We start from the raw sequence: 19,698 nt of genomic DNA on the forward strand, positions 1-19,698 counted from the left end.
TAGCAGCTGCTTCAGAACTGAATTCATTGGACCTGACACATTGACTGCTTTCTCTCCACAGATGCTGCCTGACCTGCTGAGATTCTCGGAGTTTCTGTTTTCGTACCTTTTAAAGGCGCAATATCTATTTTTAGGAACATGCTTTGCATACTTAAGTTAGAGTTGTGGACTTAAATCATGTTGGGTTTCTGATGACTTGCAGTCATAATCCACTTTAGAAGTTAGAGCAGGATTTTTTTTTAAAATGAGGTATATTTTTGTGGTTAACTTGGGGGGAAAAAAGGTTAGAGTGTGTGTGTAGACGTTTTTAAAAAATTATCATTTAAGTACTTAATTTCTTGCTGTTAACTTGTTTCCTGCAGTAGAAAACCAAGGTGACTGGCATTCAGTTAAACAAGAAAAAATTGAAATGAGAAAGTTGGCTCAATAATGGAAACTGTTGGCTCATTTAAAATACAGTGTGAAGAAATCTGGTATCTTTACCGATCTCTAGCATATGCATGGCTCCAGTACTACTACTAAAGTGTGGTAAATTTTTAACTTATTGTGAAGTCTAGCATGTCCTAAATGAATTGATGTATACATTTGTATAGTGTCTTTAAGTAGCAGCACAGAAATCTCCTCAAAGTTCAAGAGAACCACTGAAAAAGCTTTGTCAGGGATGGAGTTTAAGGAATGTGTTCAAGATAGGGAGATGTACGAGGGGAATCTAAAGCTGCATGTCTTGACAGTTGAATACATTAACTGCCAGTGGTAGGACAATTAAATCTGACAGATTTAATGTTAGAATTCGAAGAATGCAAAGATCCTTGAGAGCTGGAGGATCTACTCCGTTGTAGCTGCTAACAATGATTTGGGAAGCTGACCCTCTAGCATCGTCTCAATTAGGGATTGATATTAACTGTTGGCTTTGCTAGACTACCAGTGTTCTATGAATAAATCTTTTAGAAAGATCGGGCCAAGCTGAGAATGTCAACAGTGCTGCATAGCATCATCTAGTGGCTAAGACAACAAAATGTGAGGCTGGATGAACACAGCAGGCCAAGCAGCATCTCAAGAGCACAAAAGCTGACGTTTCGGGCCTAGACCCTTCATCAGAGAGGGGGATGGGGTGAGGGTTCTGGAATAAATAGGGAGAGAGGGGGAGGCGGACCGAAGATGGAGAGAAAAGAACTTTTCTCTCCATCTTCGGTCCGCCTCCCCCTCTCTCCCTATTTATTCCAGAACCCTCACCCCATCCCCCTCTCTGAAGGGTCTAGGCCCGAAACGTCAGCTTTTGTGTTCCTGAGATGCTGCTTGGCCTGCTGTGTTCATCCAGCCTCACATTTTGTTGTCTTGGATTCTCCAGCATCTGCAGTTCCCATTATCTCATCATCTAGTGGCTACTAGGTGGAACTATAAGTGCTGCAGACCTGGTTTTAATGCAGAATTTTAAAAATGTGTTTTAAAAAAATAAATATCTTTAATATATTGGAGTTACAGCGGTTTTGTGACAAAAACATTGCCTAAAGTTTTACCAAAAAGGGCCTCCCAACATAGCACAATCATAAAGTGGCAGTATGTAAATCATGATAATAAAGTGTGGAGCCGGATGAACACAGCAGTCCAAGCAGCATCTCAGGAGCACAAAAGCTGACGTTTCGGGCCTAGACCCTTCTTCAGAGAAGGGGATGGGGAGAGGGTTCTGGAATAAATAGGGAGGTGGGGGGGGAGGGGGAGGCAGACTGAAGATGGATAGAGGAGAAGATAGGAGGAGAGGAGAGTATAGGTGGGGAGGTGATAGGAGAAAAATCTTTTCAGCCTCCTTTGACCTGCCTGTCCCCCCTGGACTGACCTGTCACCTCCCCAGCAACCTCAAGAGCCCAAAGTCCAGTTTTAATAGGTTCACAAGAATTAATATTAATATCAATTCATTTACTTTTCAAGCACACCACTATGTCTTTTGAAACAAGGATGTAATGTGCACCAATTAGGTTGTAACTAATCAAATAAATTAAACTTTACAGCTGTGATAAATATTTACATGAATAAAATTCCTAATTATTCATTCTAGGCCTATAAAAGGTTTTCGGAGGTGCGTGTGTGGAATGAGCTGCCAGAGGAAGTGGTGGAAGGCTGATACAATTACAACATTTAAAAGGCATCCAGATGGGTATAGCAGTAAGAAGGGTTTAGAGGGATATGGGCCAAATAAATTCATTAAGGATATCTGGTCAGCATGGGCGAGTTGGACCAAAGGGTCTGTTTTTATGCTGTACAGCTGTGACTCTATTATGCTGTTTATAAAGCAATGCTATTTGCAGCTTTTGATTGTCAGCTTTAACATTTTCCAATGCCTTGTATCACTGTCCAAAACTTCACTCTATAAGCTTCAGTTCCGCTCCCGCTCTCTTCCCCCAGGAAGTTGCCTCCCTTTTGTCACTTCATTTTTCAGTTGGCCTATTCTAAATCCGCTCTCAAAATTCTGTTTTCCACCTCTGCAGTACTGTCAAGTCTTGCCGTGCATCCTTTCATGGTCTAGTCTGTTGTCTGAAGTTTATGGGCATTTCCTTTCTACACTTCAGTTATAGCCAGTAGGGCCTTCTGACCACTCAACCTATTCCAACATATTTTCCAAAATTCTGTTTCATACCTACCACCTGACAAAAGCTTCTTTTTAAATCTTTGGACCCTTGGACATGTCCTGTCTCCTCTTTGTTTGCATTAGAACCTTAATAGCAAAGCACACTGATATTGTTATATTGCAGATTCTGTATATGAAATAGGCAAATCATCAGTGACAGTAAACATTTAAAAGTGACACTCTAGTTGATTGGAAAAAGCATATCACACCAAGCTGGCCAAAAACACTCTTATAGCTGAAAGTAATTTTAAGGATTCTCAACTGGAGTGCAGTGGAGGCTGGGATATTAAATGCCTTCAAGGCAGAGATTGATAAATTCTTGATCTCGCAAGGAATCAAGGGCTACGGGAGAGTGCAGGGAAGTGGAGTTGAAATGCCCATCAGCCATGATTTAAATGGCGGAGCGGATTCAATGGGCCGAATGGCCTTACTTCCACTCCTAGGTCTTACGGTCTTAAAACAGCAGAGTGGAAGAATTACGTAGTAATCAGCAGCTCAAAGAAAAGTTTAAAATCATGGAATCGCCAAATAAAAGCAGAAAGAAATGTTGTGTTCCTGACTCTTAACTGTTCTGGGTTAAACAGTCCTAACTTTCACAATGTTCATGATAGGATCAAGAAACCTCCTGGCTTGAACGATTTAGAAATATGGAAAAAGAAGATCTTGATGCAAACAGTGGATGATTGACCAGATTCAGTCTGCACCACAACATGTACCAAAAAAACCCAAATAAGCTGAGTGGGTATTTTCAATTGTCCATATGTACAATTAACAAAAGTTGCATCTTTCTAAACTATATCCCAATGAAATAATTTGCTTCAGATGACAGAAATGAAAGATTTGAGAATGTTTTACAAAGTATTGATGGTGGTAGTAGTAAACTGTGCTTATGGTAATTTCCAGCTAATATCTTCTCAATGCTCTTTTGAGAGGTCATCATTTCTTGCCATATTGGGAACATTGAACATTTATCCATCAACAGTTCAGTGTGTCACAGTGGTTCAGTGACATGCTGTATAAAATGGTCATTGCTTTTAAACACTGTTTGCAGTAACCGTTCCCTTGAAAAAACCTCTGAAACTTGGTATAGTAGCTCATATTAGACTTATTATATAATGCTATGACAGGATTAATTAATGGCCAATGAACAAAGGCACCCCAATGTAGTAGCGGCCACAGAAGATTGAATCTTACTCCCAGTTTTAAAGTGAGAAGGTTGGGTCTGTGGATTTTACTGATAACGTGGATAGTTCAGCTGTTGATTTCAAAATTCTTAGTTATGCAGATTGATCAAGATTATATTGTTTTTATTCTTTTTCTGCCATGGCTAACTTTTTAGCATTCAAGATGAGAGACAATCCGTTTTGTTGTACTTCTCTGTCTGGCTTGCTAGCTTTCTGACTTAGAGCACTGAGTGTGTCCATTTTTACCTACAGTACAGGGATTACTAGAGAAGTTCTTTTGACTGTGAACTTCACAGTACGTTAACAATTGAACCCAGGCTAACAAATTCCATGCAAATAAACATGAGCATCTTAGCCTATTGGTACATAAGAATTTCAGTCCAACTATTGCACCTCCAGTAGAGCTTTGAAGCTGAAGTTTTTCAACCCAATCCTTGTGTGTTCTTCAAAGGGGAAAAAACACTGCGGTGTGGAATGTAATACACAGGTGGCTTGCTTTTGAGCAGAGATTTGTCAGCCTGTCATTATACTTGTAGTCACAAGGGATCACAGTTCAGTCAGTTTTTGAGCCACATCTTTCCTTGTTGTTTTGAAGTTCCTTCGCATCTTTAAGGGTAGCATGGTGGCTCACTGGTTAACACTGCTGCCTCACCACACCAGGAACCCAGGATCAATTCCAGCCTCTGGCAACTGTGGTGTGTGCACATTCTTAATATGTCTCCGTGGGTTTCCTCCCACACTCCACAGATATGCAGGTCAGATGGATTTGTCGTGGGGAATGCAAGTTACAGGGATAGGGTAGGGGCTGGACCTGGGTGGGATGCTCTTTGGCAGGTCGGTATGGGCTTGATGGGCTGAATAGCCTGCTTCCACATTGTAGGGATTCTGTGAATCCATGGGACTGTCTCTAGACAGCCACTGAATTTACGTCCAATCGTTTTTACTGCATCAGTCCTCTTGTAATTTTGAAATGTATATTTTACAAGCTAAAAATGTCCATAGTACTTCTGACCAGTGGTCATGGCAGTAGTATTTTTAAACATTTTTAAAAAGGAGCAGCTATGTGAGCATGAAAGCTGAGGTGGCTGGGATGAACTAGTATGCTAGGCTAAGGAATAGATCATAGAGATGCAGTGCCAGATAATTAAGGGAACTGTTTAAAAATGCTCAGAATAAGTATATTGCTACTTCAAAAAAAATTCTAAAGAGAACTCACCATCTATGATTAACTGAGATGTGAAGGTGCCAGTGTTGGACTTGGGTGGACAAGGTCAGAAACCAGCAACACCAGGTTATAGTCCAGCAGGCTCATTTGACGAAGGGACAATGCTGTGAAAGCTTGTGATTTCAAGTAAACCTGTTGAAATATAATCTGTTGTATGATTAACTAAAGTAGTAGGTTTGAAGCTTTTCCCTAAGGAAAAAGCATATGAATACTCAAAAGATAGGTCCAGGTCAGATGATTAAGAATGTAAAGAATAGCTGAGAAAAACAAGGTTAATCAGGCGGAAGAAATTGAAATGAGAAGAAGCAAACTAAATGTAAAAGCAGCAAGATTTTTACAAATTAAAAAAGAAAAATAGGAAGTGGAAGGGAGAGAGGAGCTTTAGCACCTTTTTCTTGTGATTGCAGTTTCTCTGAGAAATTGATGGGAGGCTCAAGCTGAAGAAGCTCCAATTCCAGGTGGACTTCATCCTAAGTCTTAAGAGGTAGCTGATGAGCTACTAGAAGTGTTGATTTTATGCTTCAGTCATAGTCTGTTTGAGACCAGATCGCTCAACTGCATGCAGTTTTTGCTTCCTTGTTTAAGAGTGGCTGTACGTGCATTGGAGGCTGTTCAGAGGAGGTTTACTAGATTGATAAGAAAAAAAAATTGCTTTGTAAACTCAGCAGGTCTGGCAGCATCTGTGGAGTTCTGAAAAAGGGTCAGTGGACCCAAAACATTAACTCTGCTTTCTCTCCACAGTTACTTGTTTTACTTTACTTGATTTTTTTTTTGTTACCTGGAATGAGGGTTGCTTTAAGGATGGGTTGAACACTGGAATCTGACACTGGAATGGGGCACAGTTTTTAAAACTAAGTCGCCCTTTTAGAATTGAGATGAAATTTTGTGTTTTGCAACTTTGCAACTCTACCTCAAAGAACTGAAAACAGCGTCACTGTCTTGCCAAAAAAAAAGAGACAGAGCTTCTTGTTAGATGTGTGAAACGAGTTATTGGGGGAGTAGGCCGGATTATAGAATTCACAATAAACAGATCAGCCATGATCTTGCTTTTTGGAAGGCAGGTTTGAAGACCAAGTGGTATACTTCTCTGGTCTTTTTTGCATGTCTATATGCAACTTTAAGCGTGTCTTTTATTTCATGGAATATGGATTTCACTGCAAGGCCATGGCTTGTTTCCTTTCCTGACTAACCTCAAATTAGTGTTGTGCCGCCACCTGAAGCACTACTAATGAGGTGTTTCATGATTTTGATCCCTGTATAATTAAGGAACAGAATTTTGGTTCTTAGCCAATGTAGTGTGTATCTTGAAGGGAAACTGGCAGTTTTGGTGCTCCTATGCATCTGCTGTCTTCCTATTTCAAGGTAATTGGTTGTGAGTTTGGAAGGTGCTGCCAAAAGAGCCTTAGAGTTGCTGCAGTGTACCTTTTATAGGTTGTGCACTTCTACCCGTTTTACTGTTGGGGGTTGAGAATGTTTGTTAGTATTTAGCATGTTGGGCTGCTTTGTCCTGGATGGTGACAAATCCTTTGTTTTGCTGGGTGTTAAAACCACTGTGCAATTTAAATGTCATTGGGGACATGGCTGTCTTGTGTTGAAAATGGTCATAGTCTGGCATAAATGTTGCCTACTGCTTTTCAGCCCAAGGTTGAAAGGTGTCTGCGTCCTAATGGCATGGATTGCTTCACTACCTGATATGTGAATGGAATTGAAATTTCAATTGTCAGTCAACATGTGTACAGCTGACGATGATTGGGCCTAGGCCCGAAGAACTTGAGTAGAGCACTGGGACTAAAATGGTCGGCCTCCAAAAGCCACCAACTGTCCTTCTTTGTAATAATTACAGCTCCAATCCATGGATTGATCTACCTCCTGATTCCCAATTTGATTTTTCATGTTGCCGTGGCTTCTTGATGCCACTTGATCAAATGTTGCCTTGATGTCAGGGTAGTCACTGCCTCATCCTCATCCTCCATGCTGGATTTGTCTACCAGTTGCCACCATGTTACTCATGCAGCCACTAATTGGACGTGTGCACCTTCTGTGCCCATTCTTTTATTAAAGATTCTAACTACTTCATGGATTTTTTTTCCCATTATTGTCAGATACCCTTGATCTGAGACTTCACCATTTGAGCAAGCCCGGTCACAGATTTTCAGCATGGAAATGGACTCTTCATTTCAACTCGTCCATGCCAACCAGATATCCTAAACTGATCTAGTCCCTTTTGCTAGCATTTGGCTCATATCCCTCTAAACCCTTCCTATTCGCAGACCCATGAATGATTGTTGTAATTATATAGCCACTTCCACTACCATCTCTGTCAACTTCTTCCATGCATGCACCACCCTAGTGGGTCAGCACAACTTAATTAAACATTGTGAGTTTGATCTCTATTATGGCATTAGATGCATTTTCTAGGATGGCATTCTAGTGCAGTACTGAAGACTTACTGTATTGTCACCCTTTGTATCCTTGGAACTATTTGAAGATCCTGAGTAAACTTTGCTGGTCAGAGAGGATTTGACCAAAACACAGAATTAGTGAATCGAAATTATTGATTCACTTGCTGTTTGTGGAACTCTGTATATAAATTACATGCTATTTTTAATGTACTGATATTAGGACCAAATTATGCTCACTCATTATCCCTGTGTTTGCTGACTACTTCACAACCGCCTGCCATGCCTCTATTTTTAAGTTCCTTAACTCTTGAATTCACATGTTTGTTTCAAATCATTCAGTGAGTTTGTCCCTATCTTGTGTAGACTGCTGGTAACTTGCAAACCTCTAGGATAACCACACTGAACCAGGCCCCTCAGCATCCAAATATTTCCACCATTCCTCCTTTTATGAAACTTCTTAAAACTAAGTACATTCATCGACCCTAATTTCTTCCTTTTGGCTAGGTGTTAAATCTTTTTTAATAACAATCTTGATAAAGGTGCTGTATAAATACAAATTTAATTCCTAATGCCAAGCAGGTACAGAAAGTCGGTATCTCCCATCACTGACATCCTTGTTATATACAGTTTTGTTGAGCAGGACACCTTTGCCACCTTGATTTTAATACTTCACTGTCTTGTCCTACCCTTGTCTCAGGCCACAAATGATGAAATGGATTCAGAGAAGGATAGCAAATAGGAGTTGCTCAGCAAGCGGGATGCAGGTTGTGAAATGTCTGAAATCGGTCTAAATTTGATCAGCACTATCTTCATTGCAAACAGCTACCTGGGATGTCACCTGAGACATCATCTGAGATTACAGACATGTCAACCACATGTTTGTTAAGTGCGCTATCTGCAATTATGGCAGCAAATGTAAACAATGAAAATGTGCATTGGGAAGTACTGGGCAGAGGATATGAATGTGATAATTTGCCAAATACGCAAACCCTTTTCTTAACCATGGGTTCAAAATCAGTCCTATAATTTAAATCTCAGTTGCTAAGTGGATAAAACTGAGCTATTCAGGAACTACTCCTCTACAACAATGAGATTAAACTGGTGCTAACCACTTGTGAAAATCCATATCATTTTTGCAGCATCTGTTCTGTCACTGGGAGGGTCATTGTGGGGGGGAGAAAAAGACAGCCTGTTCTTTTGCTGCTCTTTACTGATCTGAAGTGATATCTCAATAGTTAGAATGAATTGGGTAAGATATGAATTGGGACAGTTTTTTTGAACTGCTGAATTAAAGGGACAGTGAACGGTGGGATAGTTGACAAGAGTCAGCCCTACTGAGTTGGCTTCCTAGCTTTTATTTAATGTTCTGATTAAAATAGGCGGTGTAGATTTCTTGAAGGTCAAGTTTTATTTGGACTAGAAGCTGTCCTCTAACCACCTGGCTGCTGCTCCAAGAATCTAACGGTATAACTGGGCTTTTGTTTTTATTTTCTTCTTTTTTGGGAGGGTACCAGTAGTACTGCAACAAATATTATCAACTATCAAAAATTGCAAAACTTCATAGAGCTTCCTATATGCTGTTCTCATTGATTTCTACTGGTGAATCTATTTAGAACAAATTTAATTTTATCTCAGACAACTGGAAATGTTTGATTCTTCATCTGTGAAGGACATTGAGACAATGGAAATACTGCAAAACCATTTTTGTTAGGTGGATAACCTAACAAATGATATAACAAGGATGAAGGTTCACAGGTGTGGTCTGATTGTTAGAACGAAAAAGGTATGGATTAACATGATAAATCTGCTCAGTTTCACATGAACTGGGTGGAGGACAGGGTAAAGAATAATGAACATTTCAGATTTTCAGATAACTTAAGTTGGGAGCATTATATCATAACAGATATTTTGCGTCGCCTTTTAATTCCAGCACTTGACAAAATTGATTTCAGTCCCTTAACAGTTTACTACTTCAACAGAAACAATGATAGCCCTGGGTAGTAGTTGTGTTGCTTGATTAGTATCTGGATGCCATGAGTTCACAGTAGCTTGTGAAATATTGACAGACTATGCCCTAACACAAGAAACTGTACCATGAAAGCTTTTGATTTATTATAGATATTCAATAGTTTCTCAGATGGAGGAAACTTGGACTGCCCTGCATTGTAACTCCCCACATGAAATGCCTAAGTTTAAGAATCATAGCATCCCCAGAGTGTGGAAGCAGGCCATTCAGCTCATCAAGTCCACAATGACACTGAAGAGCAGCCCATCCAGACCCAACCCCCTACCCTATCCCTGTAACCCTGCATTTCTCACCAAGCCTGCACATCCCTAGACTCGGCAGTCCAACAAGGCCACCTCATCTAACCTACGTATTTTTTGGATTGTGGGAAGAAACTGGAGCATCTGTAGGAAACTCGCGCAGACACCCAATGTACAAACTCCATGCAGACAGTTGTCAAGGTTGGAATCGACCCGGGTGTCTGGCCCAGTGAAGCAGCACTGCTAACCACAGAGCCACTGCACTGTCAAGCCTTGATAGCTTTTGAAGTTGTTTAGCAAACCGCTCTAATGTAACAAGTCTCTATGAAGTTTACAAGAATTTCCCAAGTAACATGTAGGCATATCATAAGCACGAAGTGCAGTACTCAAAGAATGGCCACCACCAGTCCCTTAGAACACCCACGGTGTTGTGCATTCTGATTATCAAGTTTAAAAACTAATTGTATTGTATTAAGAATGACAATGTAAATAACTGCAGCTGTTTGTATTCCTTAAAGCAAGCAAGTAAATTTGTGTTTCAAGAAAAGGGAATTAAAATTTATTTACCTGCTGTATCGTTTGCCACTAACTTTTTCTATTCCTGTAGATGCTCAGGTAGTGTTCGTGTGATTTTATACACGAGACCATTGTATATTAGAGTTTGATACTGAAACAAATGGTGAATCTAAACATGTGTAAAATAGCTTGAGGCCTGAATTTTCTGGTTTACTTCGTGTATTAGAAATGTGTATTGGGCTAACCTAAAAATCTGCAACATTTATTCTTTTCAGAATGTAATTCTAGCAATGATTACTAGCTAGATTAAAACTACCAATACTTGGTTCAAAATTACATGGATTTCAAATTGGTAGCTCTAAAATATGACTTTACAGAGACCATTTTGTCTCAAGAATTGCTTGAATATAGTATTAAGTGTATTGCTATGTTTGGGCACTGCTTTGGAAAATCACCATTGGGCAGGTCTAAGCACACTTTGGATTTCTATTTAGCTTGCCAAAAGTAACAGAATGATATGTTAATTGATTAATTTAAATGATTGGTTTAATTGTCTGACCTGTTGAGTCTACTAAATGAACATTATCTCTCTGTTCTTCTTTTAAATTTTTTTGCCTTTAGGAATTCTGACATGGATACCAGTGAAGAGTTTCCAAAAAAAGTCTTCAAAGCTAGAAAAACAATGCGTGCAAGTGACCGACAACAGCTAGAGGCTATCTATAAAAGCAGAGAGGAACTTTTAAAAGCAAATGAAGAGACCAAAACTAAACTGTGTAATGGTAGACATGAAAATGGCGATTCTGACAACAAATCCTCACTAAATACCAATTGCATGGATGATACTGACATTGACAGTATTAATGATGTGCGGCTGGGCCCAGAAGAACTGCAGAGCCACCCCATTGATGAACTCAATATTGCCCACACACATGAACTAAACTGTGCTGAAAAATGTTTTAATGAAGATGGGAGTTCAAGCTCCCAAGAAAAAATGGACTCAACACCCCTCCTTGCTAAAGATGAACAGATTTCTACTGGGAGTACAGAAACCCAATTTTTGGATGTTCAGAGCAAAACAGATGATAGTGTGGAATCCGAGTCTGTTGAGTTGAAGCAGGATTCTTTAAATGTGGTTAAATCAGGTTCTGATTCCCACTGTTCTTCAGAGAGGGAAAAGCCAGCTCCTCTTAGCGACAGCAGGTGTCAGAAAATGCCAGATGAAACTAGCCTTAAGTTACAGTTGACTTCTTCCTCAGTGAGAGAAAAAGACCATGAAACGTCATTAGACATTAGTGAAGAGGCAATAACAAGTAGCATTGAATCTGTACAAGAGAAAAATAATTGCGAAAGCTCTAAAATTGAGTGTATAGAGACTGAAAATGAGATTGTAACAAAAGACAAATTAAGTGAGATCAAATTGGCTGAGAATAACCAACTGGAAATTGAAGAAATAATCCCTATTTTGGAGAAACTGGCCCCAGAGAAGGACACTGAATTATCCAGTAATCAAGGAATTATTCCCGCAGTGGATTCCCCATCACCAAAGGACAGGTCATTGAAAGACTTGCAGGAAGAGCAGATGGACACCTCTCCATGCAATTCTCCAACAAAAGAGGAGTGCAATGGCAGCTTGCCAGAGGAAGCTTTCCTTGTCTTATCAGATGAGGATGAGCCAATAGTTGAGAATAAAACAGAAAGAGAAGAGCTGGTACCAAAAAATGATGATCCAGGTACAGTTGCTTGTTGTACTAAAATATCTTTAGCTGAATGCAGCTTTACAATAACTCTAAATATAAACGGGTTGATTTATCCTTTACCTTCTAGGCCTGCTTTCACCAGTTACGGCCTATGATTTTTTTTTTGAAAAGTTCTGACAGGCTTTGACTCCATAATTTGATTACATTGGATGGCTGGAATGTATGTGTGGGGATCACATTGCAAAGGCTGAGTATTATTTGAGTTTGTATATTGTCAACACTATATATAAACAGCTTTTCTCTGTAGCTGATGTGTTAAGACTTTTTCAGGTGCTAAAATGGGGAAATCTAACCCTTGAACAGTATTTGAAGGTCTTTCTTTGATCAGTTTCCAAAACATTTCAATTTTTATTGAATTTATTAATGTACAGGTAATAGCCCTAAGCAATGGGCAAGGTGAGTAAAGGAAAACCTAAAACTGACACATTGATAATAGCAAATTGGATTTTTTTTATTGTGCTGTTGATGTAGAAAACACAAAAGTAGCATGGGATGATTGTAGCTTGAAGGCATTTTGGGAAAGGAGATTACACGGAATGGGACCTGGTGACGGACTGAAACCCTCCATTACGAGATGGGAATATTTGCACGATGCCCCCCATGTGTAAAAATGGCCTAAGTTTTTGGTAACCTTTTGAAAATGAACATAAATGCAAGTATGTGCAACAAATAATTTTATTTACAAATACTGTTGAGAGAGGTAAAGATGATGTGGAGTTGGTGTCAGTCTTATAATACATATGCTTTTTGCTGTGAATTGATTTTGCTGTCCTCAGCCCTTGTATTCATCTGTTCCCCTTGTCATTTGCTGTACAAATCCCTCTGTTTCAGCTATGAAATACACTGCTTGGTTTGGATCTGGGTTAGTGAGAGAAAGATAAATTGGCCACCACATAGCTATCTACTACCTGCTGAAAAGTACAAGTGAAAGCAGAATTAGCCTCATTAACTCAGTTTAATGGTCACTGTTGCCATTAAAGGATAATGGGTAACCATTTAGGCGGGAGGCTGGAAATTTTGAAGATGAAGCCACATTCCTTCTCAATTCACTTGGTGTGGGGGAGGGGGTTTGAAAAGAGAGAAAAGGGTGGTGAAAAATGTTACGTTCCAGAGTGGGAAAGGACAGTTCACCTATTTAAGAGCCATACCTGCCACCCTAAAACGCACAGACAACTTCAGAATGGAAAGCTTACTCTTATAAATTTTGGATGAAGTCTAATAGTTCAATTGCTGGAAGGCTGATGTCAGGATTAATGCTTCTATTGAGTTTTGTTTCCTTGCATTTAATGTAGAAGTATATTTGAGCTCTGTAAAGTGAGATGGTGAGAATCTGACGATAGGTGCAGGCAATTTGATTTTGTTTGCCTGTTGTGATTTAGTATGAATGTATAATGCATGCGGCTTTCTCTAGAAGGCTTACAAGGCTGCTTGATAACTATACTTAGCAGCAGTTCCACTAAAGATTGGACAAAACTGAAAGTTGTATCAGAGATAATAGGAACTGCAGATGTTGGAGAATCTGAAATAACAACAACAAAGTGTGGAGCTGGATGAGCACAAAAGCTGATGTTTTGGACCTAGACCCTTCATCAGAAAAGCCTTTCTGATAAAGGGTCTAGGTCCGAAACGTCAGCTTTTGTGCTCCTAAGATGCTGCTTGGCCTGCTGTGTTCATCCAGCTCTACACTTTGTTATTTTAAAACTGAAAGTTGTTCTCATTAGCAAACGTTTATCAGTGCCATCCAAAGCAGCCGTTTGTGTTCAATGTAGTCACTAATCTAATCTAGGTCAGTATCAACAGTAGACTGATCCTCCTATAGAAGGTGTAGCACTGCCCCCCTCTCCTCTCTCTCTTCCCCCCCCCCCCCTCCCCCCACCCAACCTTTTGCAGGAAGAAGACTTTTCATCTCTGAATTTTTGTGTTCTGAAAACTTCTCATTTAAAGATGATTTTACAGTAACAGCACATGCCTCTGGCAAGTGTAGTATTTCTAAGCCCTGTTGTGTTACAGGCTGTACTCTAACTCTTGGGTCCAAGTAAATCTACAGGTTTGGCATTTCCAAGCTCTAACTATATAGGTAGAATTAACAAAAATCAGCCTTAGATAAGAAATTATGTGATGACAATGATTTACATTCAATCTGAGAGAAAGTCAGAATTAAAAACAGTGCTGGAAAATCTCAGCAGTTCTGACAAAATTTTTGGCTATTTATTTTCCAGCGTGCAGCTGTTTTTGTTATGGATCCTAACTGGCTGCAACTGTCATAAGTAACTGCTGTGTTTCAAGAGTAACACAACTTAAGACTTGCCCTTAATTTTAGATGTAGAGGTATAGGTCACGCAAATGGATCGAGTGTCTTGTGCTTGATGGTTCACTGTCACATGTGGCAATACTATTACCCAAGTGAGGAAGAACAAGAGTTTTATTGTACATACTTGTCTATGTTTGATTCTCTACTTCAAACGTATATGGAGAAATATTTGTTGGAACAAGGCCAGACACACGCCATTTACGGTTTTGGTCATAAGCTACAGGCAAGCATAAAGTAAATTCTGCTTGGTTAAGGCCACCTCAGTCATCAAAAATGAAGTAGTAAACTACACTACACTAGTCTCCTGCTTTTTCAGGCAGCCTGGTTGATAAGTTTTTTTTGCATGTTGGCACCTTTTTATACACAATTTCTAATTTAAGATCTGACCACCTGCATTCGTTGCTTCCAACTCTTAAACAACAGCTGAGTATTTGTGTCATTTGTTCAGTCTCCCCCTTCCCCTTCTCTTTCTCTCTCTTCCCCCACCCCCATCGATGCATTGTAGCGGCTGCAGTGTTGATATTTGCCTGTGATGGGTTTATCAGTAGCTGTGTCGACCAGACTGCCTTTTCCCTTGAAGCATATTTCCTGTTGACACCTATATGCAGTGTCCATCTGTTTGTCTTAAATAATTTACTGAATATCCCTGATTATTCAGGTAATGATCTCAGATGAGATAATAGATCCCTGTTGTTTCAGACTGATTCAATGAGTTGTGATATTCCCTACTCTGGCTTGTCTTGCTCTTACAGATATCCAGTTTCTGCAGCTTGCAGGTTTTTCATTTTGCAGATTCAATTTGTTATAAACCTAATAAATGAAACTTACATTGTTTATGAAAATGGTACAAAAGATCTTTTGGTGACACTTCTACCCTTTTATGGTTCCAAACTAACTTTCAATTACATACTCTTCAACCAGATGCAAAACAAATGTCATCACTTCTTTTTATATATACTTTCAAGTACTCATTCCAGCAGTTTTTTGACTATTCGCAGAGACTTTTGACTTTACAAAACATTACAGCACAGAATAGGCCCTTTGGCCCACCAAGCCTGCCCTGATTCCTAATCCTTATTTAGATCTGCTCCTTATTGCCCATTTGAAAGTTCATATATTTCACACAGTTTGCATTTCAAGCAGGAATATTCCTATGTGCCTCCAACGAAGGTATTGGCATTAAATATGAGTTAATGGTGATGGCTTGGCTAAATGGAACAGATGGATTTCTTAAACGTCTAAGAAAATAGCGTAATGATGAATTATACGATGACTCAATAGTTTTTTCTACATTCTGCCTTCTAGATACAGATCACATAAAGAAAACAGCTAATACAAGACAAAAGCAAGAACCAAGTAAGTACATTTTTCATAGGAAGATGTTGCACAAAACTGATTACGCAAATATGGCATTTTTAACATCTTAATTGTACTCTCTTCCATCCTTTTTCCTCTCCACGAAAATGCCAATGCTATTCACTGCACCCCATCTTTACTACAATAGAATGTGCTGCAGACTTCTGTAGCAGTTGATCATTTTCAAAGAGGTATAAATAGCATTCTTTCAAACAACCTCTCCTGCTTCCCCACCCATCATATTAAATAGTGCTGTAATTGGTGATCATTAATTGTGCTCCTACATGTTTGTGATATCATTTGCTGAATTTAGACTTGGGTGAGGTTATGGTTTTCAACTGTGATTTTACACACAATAGTCCAAAATGGTTTCCTTTAACTCACTAAACAATTTGCCAAAAGTGATAATTTGGAAATAATCAGTTAAATGTCTGCAAAATAAAAACTATGCATACAGGTTGATCTGGCTAGGTTGGTTTGTGGTAAAAATCATGAAGTACCCATTGTTTCTGTATGCTGAAATGACAAGTGATGTTTCCCTCCAGTAATACACATTTTAAAGTAACGCTTAAACCTAGTTTAAAAAAACAGACTGGGTCTGATGGCATTGTTTCCCAGCAAGTTGCAAGGACACTTGTGCTTTTCAAAACAACGCAGCCTATGCAATCGATAACCTAACCTTTTGTAGAGCAAAAAAGACACCCTTAAATCCAGAATCCAATTAACTTGGGCAAAAATGTCTGTTATTCCTTACAACTCCTTACAAAGTAAATGTGATTGCAAGACGTTGCAGCCAGAGCTCCTCTACTTGCGAGTTCTTTTTCGTCGTTTTTATTCTCGCCTTGCTGTAGTTCACCACCACCACCACCACCAAACCACAACCCCCACCCCGGCCCCAAAAAAAACCCCACCTTTTTTAAAATACGCTGCCTGGAGGAATGGACCACCAAGTGCGAGACCAGCCTGGCACAAGGGATAAGTCACAGCCAGAGCAGGAGCAGAACAAGCATGGGCCAAGTCCCGGAGGCAAGTTGTGGCCAGAGCCTGGCATGGGAGTAGAGCCCATGTGGACTGGCCGAGGGGGACAAGTCCTGGAGGTGGGTCTGGGACAGAGGTCAGCACGTGGAGGCAGTGAGGCCTCGTGTTCTGAAATCCAGGGGGCACTGACTCAGCCAAAAGGACTATAACTTAAGCACTTTAAAGATACCTTTTATGATCACCTCTGGGCTTCTTAAACTCTGTATTCCTAATGTGGTCTAATTATTTTTACTATTTTAATTCTGTAACAACACTTGAAGCAACTGTGCCTAGGTACCAGTACTGAAGATGACACCAAAGGTGGTGTTGCACATTTTTCACTGCACTCATTTAAGTGCACATGACAGTAAAGGCTATATTATTCTAAATGTTTGAATAGAAAATGCCCTTAAAAATCAAATCTAATTTTTAAAAAATCAATTAATTTTATTTTAAATCATCAAAAGGAAAGTGTATATTCACATTTCCTTTAGAAATTTATGGTTGTAGTATTCAGTTCACGTGTTTCAGACATCTGTGAGAGAAGACACCAGACTATGTGTGTAAAAAAAGGGGTCTTAGGTACTACATGAAAACTATTTTAACATTTACAGTTACAAATAGAGGAGTATTCAGTTGAGAAACCTTCCTGAAAGATAAAGAGCAAGCAGCTTCACAGACAGGCACCATACCGTGTGACACTATGTACTAGATGTGTAGGTAGTGATAGCACAAGAGACAGCTAGGGGAGAAAACATCGAGATCCAGGATCTAAAGTTAAAATCAAGTGCAAGTAATGTAGCTGAAAAGAAGACATTGAAAGCAGCACGGTTTGTAGGAAAGCTTAAAAGGTGTAGCTGAGGTAAAAAGTGGGAACATTATAAAAGCAGGTCAAGACCTCCAAAGACTTCAGTTACAGAGCTACAGAATGGGAAGGTTCTGAAGAGTTGCGGGGGGGGGGGGGGGGCGGTTGGGGTGCAGATAAGAAAAAGATTTTCTAAATACTTTGAAGCCTAATCAAGAAACAGCAATACTCTGAGTAAAAGAATCAAACACTTCAACAATAAAAAGAAAAACCCAAATACTCATGGAGATCAGATGGTGCTAAAGACCATAGGTATGGCAGCCCCAGTAGAGACAATCTCCCATTACCCCCGCTAGACCAGATGCAAGATCTCTAACAGGGGCAGTTCCAGTACTGCTGAGTCGCTTCAGACCGACATATGAAGAATCAGTGGCGTCAAGTCATCCTTTTTCTTTTTTATAGGCCCAATTGCTGATGAGGGTTTATTAAGACAAAACTTGAAAGAAAACACTACACAATGCATTCAAGCATTCAGCATGTACTTAGCCCAAAAAGAAATTGTGATAAAACTGGTGAGATTTAATGAGCAGTTGTAGCCTTCTATAGAATCAGTAAAGCATTTTTAATGGATTTGCATGGCCTATTAGAATATTGTGTTACTGAGTTTTTGAAGCAGAAGTTAATTTTAAGGCCATATAGTTAGTGTGAGGAATGCAATTTATCAGACTTAAGAGACAGAAATCAGACTCCAGAATCAGTCAATACTAAGGGAAACATCAGAGATTGTCCTGACCATTGTCGAATGGGTAAACCCCAAATGGCACCGTAATGAGGCCAAAAGCCCACCAAAAGAGTGGGAAGCATCAAGGTCAACCAGATTAAGTTGTACAAAATACTCTTAAACAAAATTAGTAGAGAAACAAATCAACAATAGGCTAAGATTAATGCTAAAACTGACCAGCAGGAACTTCTTAAAATTTAACGTGGTAATTTAACAGCACCTTCACATCAGACAAATTCTGCAAAAGGAAAATTTCAAGGGAAATGAAAATCATGAAACAAGAATGCTCAAGAAGTTAGTTAAAGAACAAAAAAGTGAAGGTAACATTCTGAAGGGAAATCAGTCAAAATGGATTGAGCGAATGTACGAGGGTTTCAAACAGAATGTAACAACTGCTCCTGTATAGCATTTAAAATGTTGGTAGATAATTTGCCATGGTTAAAGTCAGTGTCAGACAGCTAGCATAATATGGGTCTGGGGGCAGACATCTCCACGTGCCTGGGAAAATCATCACAAAGCTTGGTCACGAAGGATGAAGTATCAGTGAAACAGTTATATACATATTGAGAAATCAGGATATTTTGTTAAGCAGAAATGCAAGTATTCATCAAAGTATCTTACAGTGAAAACAAAACTTTAGAATGAGGACAGGAGTGGATTTTGGAAAAAATTTTCATAGCTATTCAAAGTTTAGGCAGCTTAAACAGTATTGTTTTTGCAAGAAGATGCTAAACCTATCTGCTTGTACACTCCTAGAAATGTTCCTCCTTCCTTGATGTGAAAAGTAAATCTGGTAGACAGTTTGTGTGAAAGTGGTGTAAGACCATCTGTGGCAACAAAAATGGTGGTGCTCAGGTGCTCACTATTGTGACACAGAGAAACTATTCAGCCCATTGTGTCTGCGCTGGCTCTGAACATTTTGATGATGCCATTCTTGTGCTTCTTCACCCCCCCCCCCCCCCCCCCCCCCCCCAACGTGCGCGTGCGCACACAGAATCCTGAATGTTGTTTCTCTTTAAATAATTATCTATATGCTCTCCTGAATGCCTTAGTCACAGATATGCAGCACAGAAACAGACTCTTCAGTTCAACTCCTCCATGCCAACCAGATGCCCTAAATAAATCTAGTCCCATTTGTCAGCATTTGGCCCATATCACTTTAAACTCTTCCAATTCATATCCCATCCAGATGCCTTTTAAATGTTGCTGTTTGTACCAGCCTCCCGCACTTTCTGTGGCAGCTCATCCAAACATGCACCAGCCTCTATGTTGCCCCTCAGGTCTCTTTAAATCTTGTCCCTCTCACTTTAAACCTATGCACTCTAGTTTTGGACTCCTCACCCTAAGGAAAAGACCTTTCCTACTTACCCTACAATGCCCCTCATGATTTTATAAACCTGTACATAGTCACTCCTTAGCCTCCAGTGTTCCAGGGCAAAATAGCCTCAGCGTAATC

At 39.6% G+C, this 19,698-nt stretch overlaps 1 protein-coding gene across 1 annotated transcript in view; it reads left to right on the top strand.

The window, feature by feature from the left end:
- The window catches only part of LOC125447149 (activating transcription factor 7-interacting protein 1-like), a 174,949-nt gene that overhangs the window by 77,548 nt on the left and 77,703 nt on the right, over positions 1–19,698 (top strand). The window contains exons 3-4 of the mRNA XM_048521327.2: positions 10,837–11,945; positions 15,589–15,639. Of these exons, the coding sequence (XP_048377284.1) occupies positions 10,847–11,945; positions 15,589–15,639 (1,150 nt within the window). The 5' untranslated portion in view covers positions 10,837–10,846. The remainder of the gene's footprint in view (positions 1–10,836; positions 11,946–15,588; positions 15,640–19,698) is intronic.

This window comes from Stegostoma tigrinum, chromosome 38 (assembly GCF_030684315.1).
Source record: "Stegostoma tigrinum isolate sSteTig4 chromosome 38, sSteTig4.hap1, whole genome shotgun sequence".
NCBI lineage: Eukaryota > Metazoa > Chordata > Chondrichthyes > Orectolobiformes > Stegostomatidae > Stegostoma > Stegostoma tigrinum.